This window comes from Catharus ustulatus, chromosome Z (assembly GCF_009819885.2).
Source record: "Catharus ustulatus isolate bCatUst1 chromosome Z, bCatUst1.pri.v2, whole genome shotgun sequence".
NCBI lineage: Eukaryota > Metazoa > Chordata > Aves > Passeriformes > Turdidae > Catharus > Catharus ustulatus.
Window position 1 is genome coordinate 53,323,753 of NC_046262.2, and position 14,499 is coordinate 53,338,251.

The following is a 14,499-nucleotide window of genomic DNA, read 5'->3' on the forward strand; positions in this document are numbered from 1 at the left end:
CTTACAGGATTTGAGGAAACATTATTTCATTCAAAATACTAGCAAGTCATTTATAATTATGACTTACTATGGGAAGCAGTGTAGAATTATGCATATATTGTTTACAGTGGAGGTTACAGTTCGTGCAAACATCCTAAAATATCTCTGTTCATAACATCTGTAATATTCTGAAATCACTTTATTAGTAACAATGAACACATTTAAGACAATAAGGATTTTATTTATAGGATTCAAGTCTACTTTTGCTCAATATTTTTACTTACAAAATTATTTCTGTGAAAGAATTAGGAGCAAATCCTAATTCCCACCCACATTAAGTGATTTTATTTATCAAGTACTAATTATTTTTATATAAGTTGCATCTCCCCTTTGTGAATATCCTGTAGGCTGATAGTTGAAAGTTTGATTAGTGTGGAAAGTCCCGCATCAGAAACAGTCTGTTCTTAGCCGGAATTCCATCTCTAGTATAGTAACAATTTTAAGGTTGTAAGATGTGATCAGACATTCTTATTTTTAATGCCTGGTGATTTATATAAACCCTTCATTAAAACCTCAGATGTTGGTGCATTTCAAATTTCTTTTCAATTCAGCAGTGTACATCCACGTACATGGATCTGTTACTATGTTCTATCAGGCAATTCTTTCTTGCCAAATGGAACATGAAAATTAACTGGCAGTTTCCTCTGCATCCATGACAACAAAGTAGTGGGAATTTTTTCCTTCAAGTACTGTAGGATGACATTTTGTAACATGTGACATTTTACATTGATTGGACGACCTGAAAATTTCTTGCCTCAAATAATCATCTTCATACAGGCATCCTCAAGTCTTCTCAGTCTAAACACTGCCATAAACCACAATACAAAAAACAGCTTTGAAGTATTCCCAGTAGTAATCTTGAAATTTCTTCAAGTATATTGAGATTTTGTCAGGAACTGAATTGCCAGTGTAATCCATCTTCCTTGTGAGAAAAGATTCAGCTAAAGAGCTGGAGCCTAGCAGCATTAAGTATTAGAACATCCCTTTAAATCAATAAGCTACAAATCGGGCAGCACATTCATGCAATGCCCAGTGCTACCCTAAAGTGGCTTTAGTGCTGAAACAGCATTACTAATAGCACATCCCCAACATGGATAAACAGTTGAGTGTTGCAGTAACACAGAGTAAATGAGGCCTTACCTAGTTAAGTTTCACAAAAACACTTGTATTGTACTGACATGGATAAGGAAGTTTCTTTCTATTTTTTTTTCCTTTTTTTTCAGATGACTTTCCGAATGTAGTTATAGACGGCACTCTACATGGAATATTTTATCCTCATTTACTGCCCAGGTAGAAGTAATACAAGGCAAGAAGAAGCTGAAGTCCCTGAGTCGTGGTTAATAGAATTAACAGGAATAAAATTCTGTGATGTGAAAATTATGCTCAGAAGCAAGAGGCACAACCTCAGATTAAGTTCAAGCATTATGTCTTTTTAAATAAAATCACTGTCATTATAATTGCTGCTTTTAAAAAAAAAGATATGGAAACAACAGTATTGAAGTTATTTATACCTTCTATATATTAACATGCTGTATTTAACACTAAATGTTCTAAGTCATACACTGAATTATGCTAACCTTTGAAGAGAAAAGTTTTACTTAATTTACTTAATTATTTTTATAATTTCTATTAAAGCAAACACTAAACCATTTTGCACCAGAATTTTTCCCAGCACATTATCCATTGCTGGCATTGGATGGATTAAAAGTGCTGAAGAGAGAGTGTGCAGAATTGGAAACATTCTGAACATAGGATTCTCTGAGGAAATTTTCTAGATTTCTGTTGAAATTATTTTACTTACCAGGAGCTTTTATGTGGCTTTTGTACATCTCCATTCAGTTATGATATCTAACCTGTGTGTTTGTTTACTGTCCACATCAATTTGCTGACTGTATTCCATATATTAACAATTTATAAGTCACAGAACATACAACTCTGTGGTAAACTAAAGCAAGAATATTATTAAGATTATGATCAAACTAAAACTGATATATAAATATGTATGTTCAGATTTAACTGGAAACTTGTAAGTGTGCTACTGGACATTACAAAATAAATTACTAGGACATGAAGGTACCACCTCAGTGTGGTTTTTTGTGCTTTTCGGTTGAAATTTTTGTGAAATTCTGTCATCTGAGATGGTCTCACCGATGTCTGTTTCCCCATGAAGTGTGAGAAAATACCTGTGTGTCTGCTCATTTAAAGCTCTTAGGTTAGCTGAACATGGTAGCCTTACAAAAGGTTTTTTGGTGAAAAAAAAGTCAGGGTAATGGAACACAAAGTCACTGTGCTCATCAGCAGAAGGGAGTGTTACACAAAAGCAGCAATGGCAAAGCTGGGCACAAACATTAGTCTGATCCTGGAGAATCATGGATTGCTTGCTGTAATTACCAAATGTGTTTGGAAGCCATTTGGGGAGAGTGGAAAACTTAGACTTGGAAAAAAGGTAGGCCTGTGATTGCAGCACTTGTTCAGGTGGCGTAACTTTATGAGGTCTGTAGGCTCAGCCTTCAGGAACGCTTTCACCTAGTGGCAGAAAGCTGGTTGGACAAAGCGGTCTGAGGCATTCCCACTCCTGCTTGCTAACCCTGCTCCAGACCTGCTTTTCAGCGAATTTTTCTTTAAACAGCTAGTAGAAAGAAAAGTGATCAGAGATGAAATGGAAATCTGATTGCCTAGCAGTAGGCAAATTTAGATGCCCTTGCCAAGTTATCCCTCTAGTTCTGTTTACAGAGGACAGTAATCCTTTCACAGGTCTCTGAAAAGAAGCATCAGTATTACCATCAGGAGTGGCCCCAGAGCTGTGGATGAGGAACTGGGAGGAGTATCCTCTAACTGCAAATGACATGTCAGGAGAACCTAGGGTAAATCCCTGCCCTCAACTTTTTCCTGTTTCCTTGTGAGTTGAATGCCAGTAGGTACCTACGAGCACTGTGCAGCTGCAGCAGCTTCCTCCACCCTGAATCACTTCAGCTCTGGATACCTCAAATGGCCTCCAGGACACCCTTCAGGAAACTAGTCACTGCAAAGAGGAGTGGTGTGCTGCCTGTTTTAACTGGTGGATGAGATCTTCATCAGATCCTGGCACTGCCTCTTCCATCTTGAGTCCTAGAACAGTGAACTCAAAAGGAAAAAATCCACATATCTGCCCTGTGGAGTTCTGTCAGAACTTAACATAGTCTTAAGTGCTACCCTACACTGACCTTCTTTGAAAGCTACCAGTTGTCAGCTTCAGAGTTATTTATGAAACATCACAAAAAATTAACCTAAAGTTCTCAAACTTAAAAGCAAAACTTAAAAGAAAAAGCATTTGAGCTTTATATTAAGTAACATTAGTTAGGTGTTATAAAATTCACCATCCTGTAAAACAAGGATTCTTCTTTTAATCAGTTTCTAACTGATTATCTTATTCAACAATAGACAGAAAAGCTGCTTGTTCTTGATTACAGAATGGTATCCGAATACTGTGGTTCTCTGAAAGACACTAGGGATTTTATTTAACAAGTTAAGATTAGGAATATTTACCATCTCTGCTCTAAACTTACAGTAATTTCATGACTATAAGGTGCACCCTTTTGACTAAAATTTCGGTCCGAACCCGGAAGTGCATCTTATAGTCCAGTGCGCCTTATATAATGGACAAAGTTGTGAAATATGCAAACCTGGAAGTGCGAGCTGTGAGCCGAGTTGAGAACCGTGGGAGCTGGAGCCGCCAGGCAGGGGGATGCCAGGACACGGCGCAGCTGCCAGCCGGGGGCATGCGGCGTGGCCACCGGCCAGGGAGAAGCAGCGCAGCCACCGGCTGCGGAGAAGCGGCAACAAGCAGCGCCACCGCCACCACCGGCCGGGGGAAGCTGTGACGCAGCGTGGCCGCGCGGTGGGAGCCAGGAGCCGTGAGCTGTGCCAGCTGGCGCTGGGGGCGGGCGGGAGTGCTGGGGCCCGCTGCACAGGGAGGGCGCCTGGGGCTGCATTTAAAGGCTACACCGATCTTTGAAAAATGTTTGCAAATTGAGCACCTGCCAGTAATTCGTTACTTTGTTGCACGCTGCGCGGCTCCTCGCTGCAAAAAAAAAGTGCTCCTTATAGTCTGGTGCACCTTATATGATCTACAAAGTTGAGAAATTTGCCAACTCCCAGGGGGTGTGCCTTCTAGTCTGGTGCACCTTATGGTCGTGAAATTTCTGTACATCTCCTGAAAAGCAAAACTCCCTTCATATTTTGTGGAATCAGCTGAGGTGAGAAAAAATACTTTGGGGGTAGAGTAAAAAAATGATCTCAAGTATTTATTTGAAATCAAAGTTTATTTTTTCAAAACACATCTATATGTTACCTTTTTTTTAAGCTTTTAAAAATGCTGGTAGTGTTACAGTAAATATTTTCAGTTGAAAAGAGAAAAAAAAAATTGCTAAAATTTCCAAGCAAAATTATTGTATTTTAAACCTTGAAAAACATAGAATTACTGCTATAATTTTTCATTAAAGTCTGTTTCCGCAAGATCTAGAGTTTGGTGGGATATGTCTTGATTTTCAAGGAGTGGCGGCTCCAACAAGTTGTTACAGTAATGGTCATATCTTTTCTGTATTTGGCAAATGATAAGTACTCCCTAAATGTAACTTCACACGTTTTGAGGTGAAAATTCAGTAGATTGCTGAGATCAGTCAAAAACCAGCATTAAAGAAAAGTGATTAAGTTTTACTTTTCATTCTAGTTTCACCAGTCACCCACTTCAACTACAAATGGTTCCTTTACAGCTATTTTGCCACTATTCACAATCACACAGTCTTGAAGGGGCCGATCATGTTCATCTGTCTGCTGGAGTTCTATCGAGTGCACCACAGACTGTCAAACAAAAAAAGAACAGAAAGGTTCAGTTTAGCCCAAGAAACTCAAGTGGCTGAAGTCTGGTGCCACAGAAACAACGAAGTGTGCCTAACATCACTGATATTAACCAGCTTGTGAACAAAGACCTTTACCCTGTCAACTTCCCACATCCTTTTTCTTCCATATTACCAATTGTATCACTCTGTAAATCACATACAGTTGACAGAAGCATAGGAAAGGATGTTTGCCACCCCAGAAAATCTTTCAGCCAACAAAAACACTTTGAAGGGGCTGATTACAGTAATTTCACGAATACAAGCCGCACCAATTTGACTAAGATTTTGCTCCTAAACCGGAAATGCGGCTAATAATCAGGAGCGGCTAATACAACCTCAGAAGTGCCTGCCAGAGTGCTGAGCCGAGCAGCTGCAAAGTCGGCATTTTGCGACTGTTACAAATCGCTACTCTGTTGCACCGCGGGTGGAGCCTGGCTCCCTGTAGGCAGCACGGGGGGCGGGGAGAGAGGCGGGAGAGCTCTCTTTCCTCCTCTGCCACAGCCCAGGGGAGAGACGGGGGGGGGGGGGCCCGGCGCCGCCATTGCCGCGGCCCGGGGAGGAGAGGGGGGACCCGGGCCGCCCCTACCGCGGCCCGGGGAGGGGGGTGGAAGCCCGCGCCGCCATTGCTGCGGCCCGGGGAGGGGGGGGGAAGCCCGCGCCGCCATTGCTGCGGCTCGGGGAGCCGACAGGAGCCCCGCGCTGCCATTGCTGCGGCCCAGGGAGGCGGGGGAAAGCGCGCGCCGCCATTGCTGCGGCCCAGGGAGGGGGGGGAAGCACGCGCCGCCATTGCTGCGGCTCGGGGAGCCGACAGGAGCCCCGCGCAAGCCATTGCTGTGGCCCGGGAAGCCGACGGGAGCCCCGCGCAGCCATTGCCGCGGCTCGGGGAGCCGACGGGGTGCTTTGTCCCCGCCCGCCGCCGCCGCGGCAGGAGCAGGGAAACTCCGTCCCTGCCCGCCGCCGGCGCCACGGGCGCGGGAAAGCTCCGTCCCCACCCGCCGCCGCTGCCGTAGGAGCGGGGGAAGCTCCATCCCTGCCTGCCACGGCGGGGCAGCGCCGACCCGGGGTGACCGAGCCCAGTGGCAGCGGCTGGTGGCCCCGAGCCCAGTGGCAGCGGCGGCCGGCCCCGAGCTGCAGCACCGGGCTGGGCCACCTGGCCCCGTCAGCGGCCCCTAGCGGGCCGAGCCTGCACAGCCTTAGCTCAGCCAGTAAACCCCGCCCTCCCACGGCTCTGTTACTAATTGCACACGGGTCCTCGCTGCGAACGACAAAGCGGCTTATATTCGGGTGCGGCTTATCTATGGACAAAAACCAAAATGTTTGCCAACACCCAGTGATGCAGCTTATACTCAGTGCGGCTCGTATTCGTGAATTTACTGTAAGCTTAATCAGCTGTACATTCAGCTGATTAAACTGGCATACACAGGATTCTATCTGTGGCCCATGAGCAGAAAGTGAATCCAGAGATCAGAAGAGGCAAGCATATTATTTTTCTAATTGTACAGCATAACTGTGCTTCCAGAAATCCAGTTACTGCTTTTACTTTTAGCATGTAACAAACACACACAGATTTTTAGTGTGGTACCATGCCACTGATATTTTTAAAGGACAAAATTAATTTAGATATATTGACAACTTGGTTTTGGGTATTTGTCCATTAATCTGACTAAACTGAAACTTAAGTCTAAGTATCTTCTCAAAAATATACAACTACTATCATGAAAATGGAATTCAGTATGCATGTGCGAGTGAGGGGCAAGTATTCTGATGAAGTTTTCAAACTCCTCAAAGTCCATCCAGCAGGTCATGTTTTCCCCAATAATTTCAAAACACGGATTAAAAAAGGAATAATTTGTAAGGAAAACCAGACTACTAAAAGTATAATCACTTGAAAATATAATTTTTTAGCTTAAAATTCTACTGGGCCTCTCATCAGTATGTGTTTGCATGCTATACATTCACATGCTTCTGAAACCCTCAACAGTGAAGGGCTACCCATAACTAGTATGCATACAAAATCTGATTTTAGCCTGTAGAAAAATAATTATTTCATGGGTAACAGTGTTACTGAAAGGAGGAGCTGAACTTTCTCCATTTGTAATCTGCAAAGGTGTCAGTGTGGATTTCAGTGGTTAGCAGTCTGAAATGAGGGCTGTGAAAGCCAAAAGCATGGTACAGGTTTCCATTTCTGCTATTTCCGTTCTAAATTGTCCAGCTGGAGCTCTTCACAATCATTTTCTAACATGTACATATTAGATGAATACTCAACTGTTTCTGAACCATGGTAACACCGATATAACAGGGCACAATTTGTCCAGATCAACCATTTCTTTAAACTTACCATGCCATCAAGGACTTTGCCAAATACTACATGTTTTCCATCTAACCAGGAAGGCTTTGTCACACTGATGAAGAATTGGGATCCATTGGTGTCCGGGCCAGAATTAGCCATGCTAACCCATCCAATTCCATAGTGTTTAAGCTTGAAATTCTCATCAGGAAACCTTTCTCCATAGATGCTTCTTCCTATGACAAAAACATAAGAAAGCAAACTGAAAAAAAAAATCAAACAAAAGCCCCTTTTTGTTCAAAAATGGGGAAAAAAAAGAATGAATTCAAGACTTGAAGATTAATTGTTTGAGTAAACACAGCAGCATGACTGTTCAACCATTAGCAACTCTGTAACTAAAATTATTTTGTGTGTAAAGGTAACCTAAACCACCAGACTAAGGAGAGAATCGTTAAAGCTGATGATGTTTATCCTTTGTATTTAAGCAAGATAAATACCTTCAAAAGTCTGGTTTACAGACACCACTGAACAACAGTATACTTCATCCTGTTGAGCAAATCAAAGTACATACTTATGGCCACTAACAATAAGGCTGCCATGACAATTTCAGTATTTAAACCTTTCCCTTATGCTAAGAAATTGCTTTAGGCGTGTTTAGAAATATATGAAGACCAAATGAAGTTAGACTGAAATACTTGGTGTGGATGTGTACAACCACGACATAAAGATGTTTCTAAAATAGTTCAGAGAGAAAACACATCAGTCGTGGTTAAACCATCACTCTGAAAAGAGAAGCCTGTCTGTATCACTCTTTACTTGTGCACTGCCTAGCAAAATGGGGACACTATTCCAAACGCCACCAGATGCTATACCAATAAACAACCTCAGCAGGCAAATAAATGCTGCCTACCTTTAATGCTGAAACTATGTCTTCAGAATTATGGTCTTCCCCATTGTTCACTGCTAGGAAAAGGAATGTGTGTTTTCCATTGAACCCCAGCAGGGAAGTCCCTAACAGTTCATGCAGACAGTTCAAATTGTACCGTGTGAAAAATGTGCACATAAAGGAAGAGAAGAAATCTGCAGCCAGAGTAAGTGCAGTGAAAGAGAGGCTGTGCTGGCATTGTCTCCCTGAGTGGACTGTTCTTCTGGAGGCTCAGGAGGCAGAAGTGATACACACAGCCAGGACTCACAGCACCAGCAAGTTTAGGAAGAGAAAAATGGGGAGAGGGCATGACCCTCATCTTCTAATTTTTTTCTCTCTCCCTGTTACGAAATTCCTTCTCACAGCACATTTCAGAGGTTCCTCAGAACATGCTGAGCTGAGGGCAGAGAATAGCCTCCTCCTTCCCTACCTGCCTTCCCTCTATGCGCTTTCACTGTTTCATCACGGATTAGACTTCTGCTGGATGACTTGAATAGGTTCACCTATACATGCAATCAGTGAGTGCCTCAGGGAAGGAGCGCTGTCACAAAGCCAGAGCAGGGGAAGGGTGGAGACATCCATCTTTTGGAGACGGTAAGTTGTAGGAGCAGCTCAGCTGGTCACGTGGCTCCAGCCCAGCACGCAAAGCCATGCTTCTTGAATGGGGACAAGTCACAGACAGAAAAGAGCTATCTGCAAAAATTGAGGACAAAGGAAGAGCTACACAAACTTGTAAGTCAGATAATCCAAATAGCTGCATCTTAGGCTACAAGATACTTGGAAAAGTATTAGATGTTCTAAAACAAATGTAGGTTGGTTTGGTGTTTTTTCATTTATCTGAGCAGAAACCATGAAGGAATATGCTGGTTTGCCCATACTTTCAGCAGACACTTGAACAAAGAAAAGGGAACCTGGAAGATACTAAGTATGTTACCTCCTGATCCATCTCCAGCTGTAAAGTCTCCTCCTTGAATCATGAAATCTTTGATCACACGATGAAATTTACTTCCTTTGTATCCATATCCTCTCTAAGAAAACGAAATAATTCTTTAAATTAATATAACATCCATTTCTATACATAATCATAAGGAAATACACAAGTTGTGAAATTTCACAGAAATCAACAAGGGATATAGTACTGTCAAGAAACACATTAAACTGAGGTGCAGGTAAACTCATCTGGTCTGCACTGCCACAAAGAAGGTATTATTCAGGTGATCAAAGCCATTGTCTTTATTTGACAATGTGGTCAAATATATAACCACACTAACTCCACATGCCAGATCTGCAAGGCAGGGACAGATTGAGGTGCTTGTAGCCAGCATCTCGTAATTACATCTTGTGAGCCAAGCACCTGAGAAGATACACACTAGTTCACATCCCTGGGGCCAGCACTTGTGCACAGGTTCCAGTGAATGAAGATCCACAGTTCACAAGTGAAACAGCATTAAACAAACACTGCCTTCCCAAGCCACACTTGAGTACACAGTGGAAGAAAACGACAAACGTACTTCTCCAGTTGCCAACGCAATGAAGTTCTCCACGGTCTTTGGGACAACTTTTCCAAACAATCCAATTACAATTCTGCCAACATCTTTGTCTCCAATCTTCACATCAAAGAACACCTGAATATTTTTGCGAAGGGAACAAAAGTGATATAGATGTGAGTGCAACAAACAGCCAAGCTTTTCAAAGAGTAAGGTGGTAAGAAATTACTTCTGGCTGGTCTATATTAATAGTATCCTGCAATTCCTAAGGGTGCTGTTTGAGAGAAATCCTTTCAGAACCACCAAAACCAGGTTCTGCAGAAAATTATTTGAGAACTGGTGACTGTATGTTTTGATTCTTACTGCATCTCAAGTTTGAAAATAGTGTTCAAGAAGATTTTTTCCCACACAGGTAAGTTTTTAAAGCTGAATGGAAAAAATGAAATATGGAAGTAAGGAAGAACAACAGTGCTATTCCTATATGGCGGAAAAAAACAAGGAACTATAGTACTGACACTCCCCACAAATGACAGTTTGCTATCCATTCAAATTCTTCACTGTTCTTGGCTTCAGTACAAGCCTAAATTCCATTGAACTGACAAACAGAGGGAAGAAAATCCTATGGCTCAAGCAAGCAGTTGCCTTCCTAAACATGAACTCAAACCCAGCAGAGAAAAAACCAGGCCAGATTATTCAGCTGATTGCCTAAAAGCTCCAATGTATATGTTGCTGAAAAGCAACTTCAAAAAGACAAATGAGTTAAAAGACATTTTAATATAGTTCAAAATCTATGAATGCATATTACGTGCAAAAATGTTCCAATAATTACTTAAAATAGGAACAGCTGTCAGGAAATGAGGCATTTTGAAGTTCTGAAAAAGTTACATAAAGGCTATTACAACTTCTAGGAAACAGCAATGTGTATTCCTGTGATGTGGTATTTGCTGTTCCTTGTGGCACTCAACCAAGTATTACTTGTCTGCAATGCTAAGAAATTAGTCCAATAATGATAATAAATGACCACAGTCTCTCCAACGTGAATGCCTCTTTTACGCTTTCCTAGTAAACACTTCTACCATTTCTTGATCTTCCTTGTGGTTGGTTTTGAATGTTCAACTTTTGGCTAACGCTATAAAAGCGCTATAAAGGAAATAGAATTCCTTTTGATACACCTCATTCATTTCCTTGGCACTTGGCACTGAATAACATGCTTCTTAGATGTGTGGGTCCCAAAGTATTAGCAGCACACTTTCACTAACTTTTTAAGAGTTTTATAAACAAACCTTTCTGAATTGTGTGGCCAGGGTTATCTAGGTAAGGGGTATTGCTTTCCTACATTTTCTAAACCCACTGCCTGTTTATTTTGCCTGGAAACGTTGTTCTAGTAGTTCTAGTTGTTCTGCCTGAAATAAATAGGCATGCATAAGTAACAAGACCAAGGCTACCAAACAATCACCTCACAGAGCAGGAACATCATACACTTTGTTGACAGCACAAGGAGACAAGTTCATCATATGCTGTAAGCCTGGCACAGCCACAAGGCTTCATACGTGGCACTGCTGCTTGCCTGAGCAGCAAACCCAGGACTTTTAAAAAATGTGTCTCCATGTATTTCTGGCCACAAAATCAAGTACAGAAATATCTGGTAGCCTTAGACACCATTTCTGCATAGAAAAGCTATGTTCTCATGAGGTATTACCACAGGTTTTCTGGAAATTCAGTAAGCATGCAGACACTTGTGAGCTGGTTGATACAGCATTTTTAAATCTCAAAAAACATCTAGCCAAATTCTTCATCAAAAACTCTGAAAGTAAATATTACACATTTTCAGTCTTATTAATATTTTTATAAATATTTAATTGTATTTACAATCTGAAGTTAAGTATTTCAAGACCGAAATAAAAAAAAAGAACACACCACTAAGAGTGGCTGGTTCTCATAAAAATGTTCATATATAATTTAATCTATCTAATTGAAAAAAATGGACAAGAGCATTTAATTATTCAGGGAAACTGAAGGTGACTTTGAAAGGAAGATCTCATGCTTCTTAGAGACCAGGTAATGTAGTAACCTCATAAATGCAAAAATACTGTATATGGTGTAGAACCACAACAAGGGGGCCAAAATATATCTGGAATCATCCTGAGCAGTTTAGTTAAAGGTTTGGCTTTGGGCTTGTGAGGGTCAGAGCAGGAAAACAAATACTAGAAATAATTTAAATGGATACAGAAAAGAGATGGGCATAGCTACATCTATACTGTGAGTCCACATCCTCAGTGCTGCATGTAATTCTGGCTTCTCTGTCACAGAATTATAAAACCAACCTAAAACAATATAGAAAAATATGGGCAGAACAGATACCCTACAGCTCAACATGGAATACCTTTTATATGAAGAAAGGTTACAGAAAGCTACTTAAACTAGAAGAGAGAAAACTGGTGTGATTTGATGAGTTTTGTAAACTTACTACTGCCTAGGACATGGAAAATTGGCAATGTGCCAGAACAATCAGAAAATGGCATAAAATGATACCCCAGGCAAAAGGAATGAAGAAAAAAAGTACTTTATGCATAATTAAATGGGAATATATTGCCAGAAGATTATTTGGAGGTCAAATTTACCCTCCTCTTTCCCCCTCAAAGCATCAATTCTGTGGTCTAGAAGTCCATGGCAATGAAACTGCAAGCAGTTGCAGACAGCCAAGTGGCAATAAAGTACAGAGACAAAGGCACAGTCCATGGCTAAGGATGCTGAAGCCATGCTAGAGAAAGCAGTTCTGCCCCTGCCCTTCCCAGTCACACTTTCATGAGTGTAGGTGTCTTTCCCAGCATGGACAACATCCTGACTGCAGGTGGAAAGACACTTGGGAGCTGAAACATGGAATTCCTGCTTTACCCAAAGTTGGACTGAACATGCCACCTCCTGTATCAAACAAACTTTTTTTTTTGAAAAGAGATGGGATCCAGGGATCCCAGCAAGGCACCACGCACACGTCCTCCAGGGCCAACAACGGGACTGCTCTCAATACCAACTGCTTCACACAATGACAGAATGGGACAGAGTGGAAAGGACACAGCGAGTCTTCTGGCCCAACCTCCCTGCTCAAGCAGGGCCATCCCAGGGCACAGGATTGTGTCCAGGTGGCTCTTGAATATCTACAGTGAGGGAGGCTCCACAGCCTCTTTGGGTAATCTGTTCCAGTGCTCAGTCGCCTGCACAATAAAGAAGTTCTTCCTTGTGTTCGGGTGGAACTTCCTGTGCATCAGCTTGGCACCAGCGAGCAGAGCCTGATCCATCCTCTTGGAACCCTCCCCACACACACTCATAGACATTGATAAGGTCGTTTCTCAGTCATTCCTTCTCCAGGCTGAACGAGCCCAGCTCCCTCATCCTCCCTCAGCCTTCCCGGCAAGAGAGATGATCCTCTCCAGGAATTTCGGCAGAGGTCAGGGGGAAAGAATAAAACCCATGGCACAGACAAGCCCCGGAGCAGCGAAACCAGCAGCCCCAAACTGCCCTGGCAGCAGCAGAGGCGGCAGCCGCGCTGGACCGGTGGGAAATTTAAAAGTTTCCACTTCTGCAAGCCAGAGCGAGGCTTTGCTGGCCCGAACTCTGCGGTGTGCCAGCGCCGACAGAAAGGCGGCACGCCAAAAGGGGTTAAAAACCAAGTAACCAACCAACCAACCAACCAAAAAACCCCAATAAAACCGAGAAGTCCTGGCGTTTGGCCAAGCTCGCCCCAAGCCCTCAGTGCCCGGAGCGGGGCGGGCAGGGGCCGGCCGGCTCCCCGCGGCAGCGCCGCCACGACCGCGGACATCCCCGCCGCGGGCCCCGCCCGACCCTTCCCGAGCCTTCCCGGCGGCGGAGACGCCGCCCCGGCCGCAGGCGAGAGTCACCTTCGCTGTCACGCTGGGTCCCCTCCTCTTGAAGGCCTCGGCCGCCGGGGCCAGGAAGCACAGACAGGCCACGGCGCTGAGCAGCACCCCGCGGTCCATGGCGCCGGCCGAGCGCTGCGGCGCCTGCGCCGGGGAAGGGCGGCTCCTCCTGCGCCGGGCGGGGGGGCTCGGGGAGCGGCCGCTGCTTCAGGGAGCGGTCATCATCCCAGGGGGAAAGGCCTCCAGTCTCGGGGAGCCGTCATCATCCGGGGGAAAAGGCCTCCAGTCCCGGGGAGCCGTCATCATCCGGGGGAAAAGGCCTCCAGTCCCGGGGAGCCGTCATCATCCCGGGAGAAAGGCCACCGAGGCCACGGAGCGATCACTCATCCCAGGGAGGCATCACCCATGCCAGAGCTTGGTCAGCCATGCTGGAGAAGCGGTCACCTATGCCAGCAGGAGCGATGACCCGCTCCGGTCCCGGCGCTGTCCGGGACGGGCCTGGCGTCCTGGCTGGATTTGAGGAGTCGGTGCCCTGGCTGGATCTGGGGGTTCAGCGGTGCACGCTGATGGGCGGCTTTGGCCAGGCTGTGTGCCCAGGAATGTCCACATGTGGGTGAAGTAGCGAAAAGAGTAAACGCTCGAGGGATTGAGCCAACAGCGTGCCTTTGTGGGAAAGGGTAGTGTCCTGGGCCGCATTCGAAAGAGCATTTGCCAGCAGGTCGAGGGAGGTGATCCTGCTCCACAGCCCTGGTGAGGACATGCCTGGAATGTTCTGTCCAATTGTGGGCTCCTCAGCATAAGAGATGTATGGAGCTCCCAGAGTGGGTCCAGCACAGGGCAAGAAAGGGACTGGAGCATTCCTCTTCTGAGGAAAGGCCGTTCAGCCTGGAGAAAAGATGACTGAGATCACATCATTATCTATGAGTATCTGAAGGATGGGTTATCAAGAGGATGGACCAGGCTGTGTAGTGCCTAGCAATAGGATAACAGGCAGAAACTGATGCACTGG

At 44.2% G+C, this 14,499-nt stretch overlaps 2 protein-coding genes across 4 annotated transcripts in view; one reads left to right on the forward strand and one right to left on the reverse strand.

Annotated features, from left to right (window-relative positions):
- The window catches only part of SNX24 (sorting nexin 24), an 87,355-nt gene extending 85,244 nt beyond the window's left edge, over positions 1–2,111 (forward strand). For all 3 annotated transcript variants that reach the window (XM_033084800.2, XM_033084802.2, XM_033084803.2), the window contains exon 7: positions 1,263–2,111. In XM_033084800.2, the coding sequence (XP_032940691.1) occupies positions 1,263–1,333 (71 nt within the window). In that variant the 3' untranslated portion in view covers positions 1,334–2,111. The remainder of the gene's footprint in view (positions 1–1,262) is intronic.
- Positions 2,112–4,325: 2,214 nt separating this feature from the next.
- Positions 4,326–13,670, reverse strand: PPIC (peptidylprolyl isomerase C). Its single transcript, XM_033084975.1, has 5 exons — positions 13,512–13,670; positions 9,640–9,753; positions 9,063–9,156; positions 7,255–7,439; positions 4,326–4,878 (listed from the first exon to the last, which is right to left on the reverse strand). The coding sequence occupies exons 1-5, from the start codon at positions 13,608–13,610 to the stop codon at positions 4,750–4,752; spliced, it is 621 nt and encodes a 206-aa protein (XP_032940866.1). The 5' UTR covers positions 13,611–13,670; the 3' UTR covers positions 4,326–4,749.
- Between the last annotated feature and the right edge of the window lie 829 nt (positions 13,671–14,499).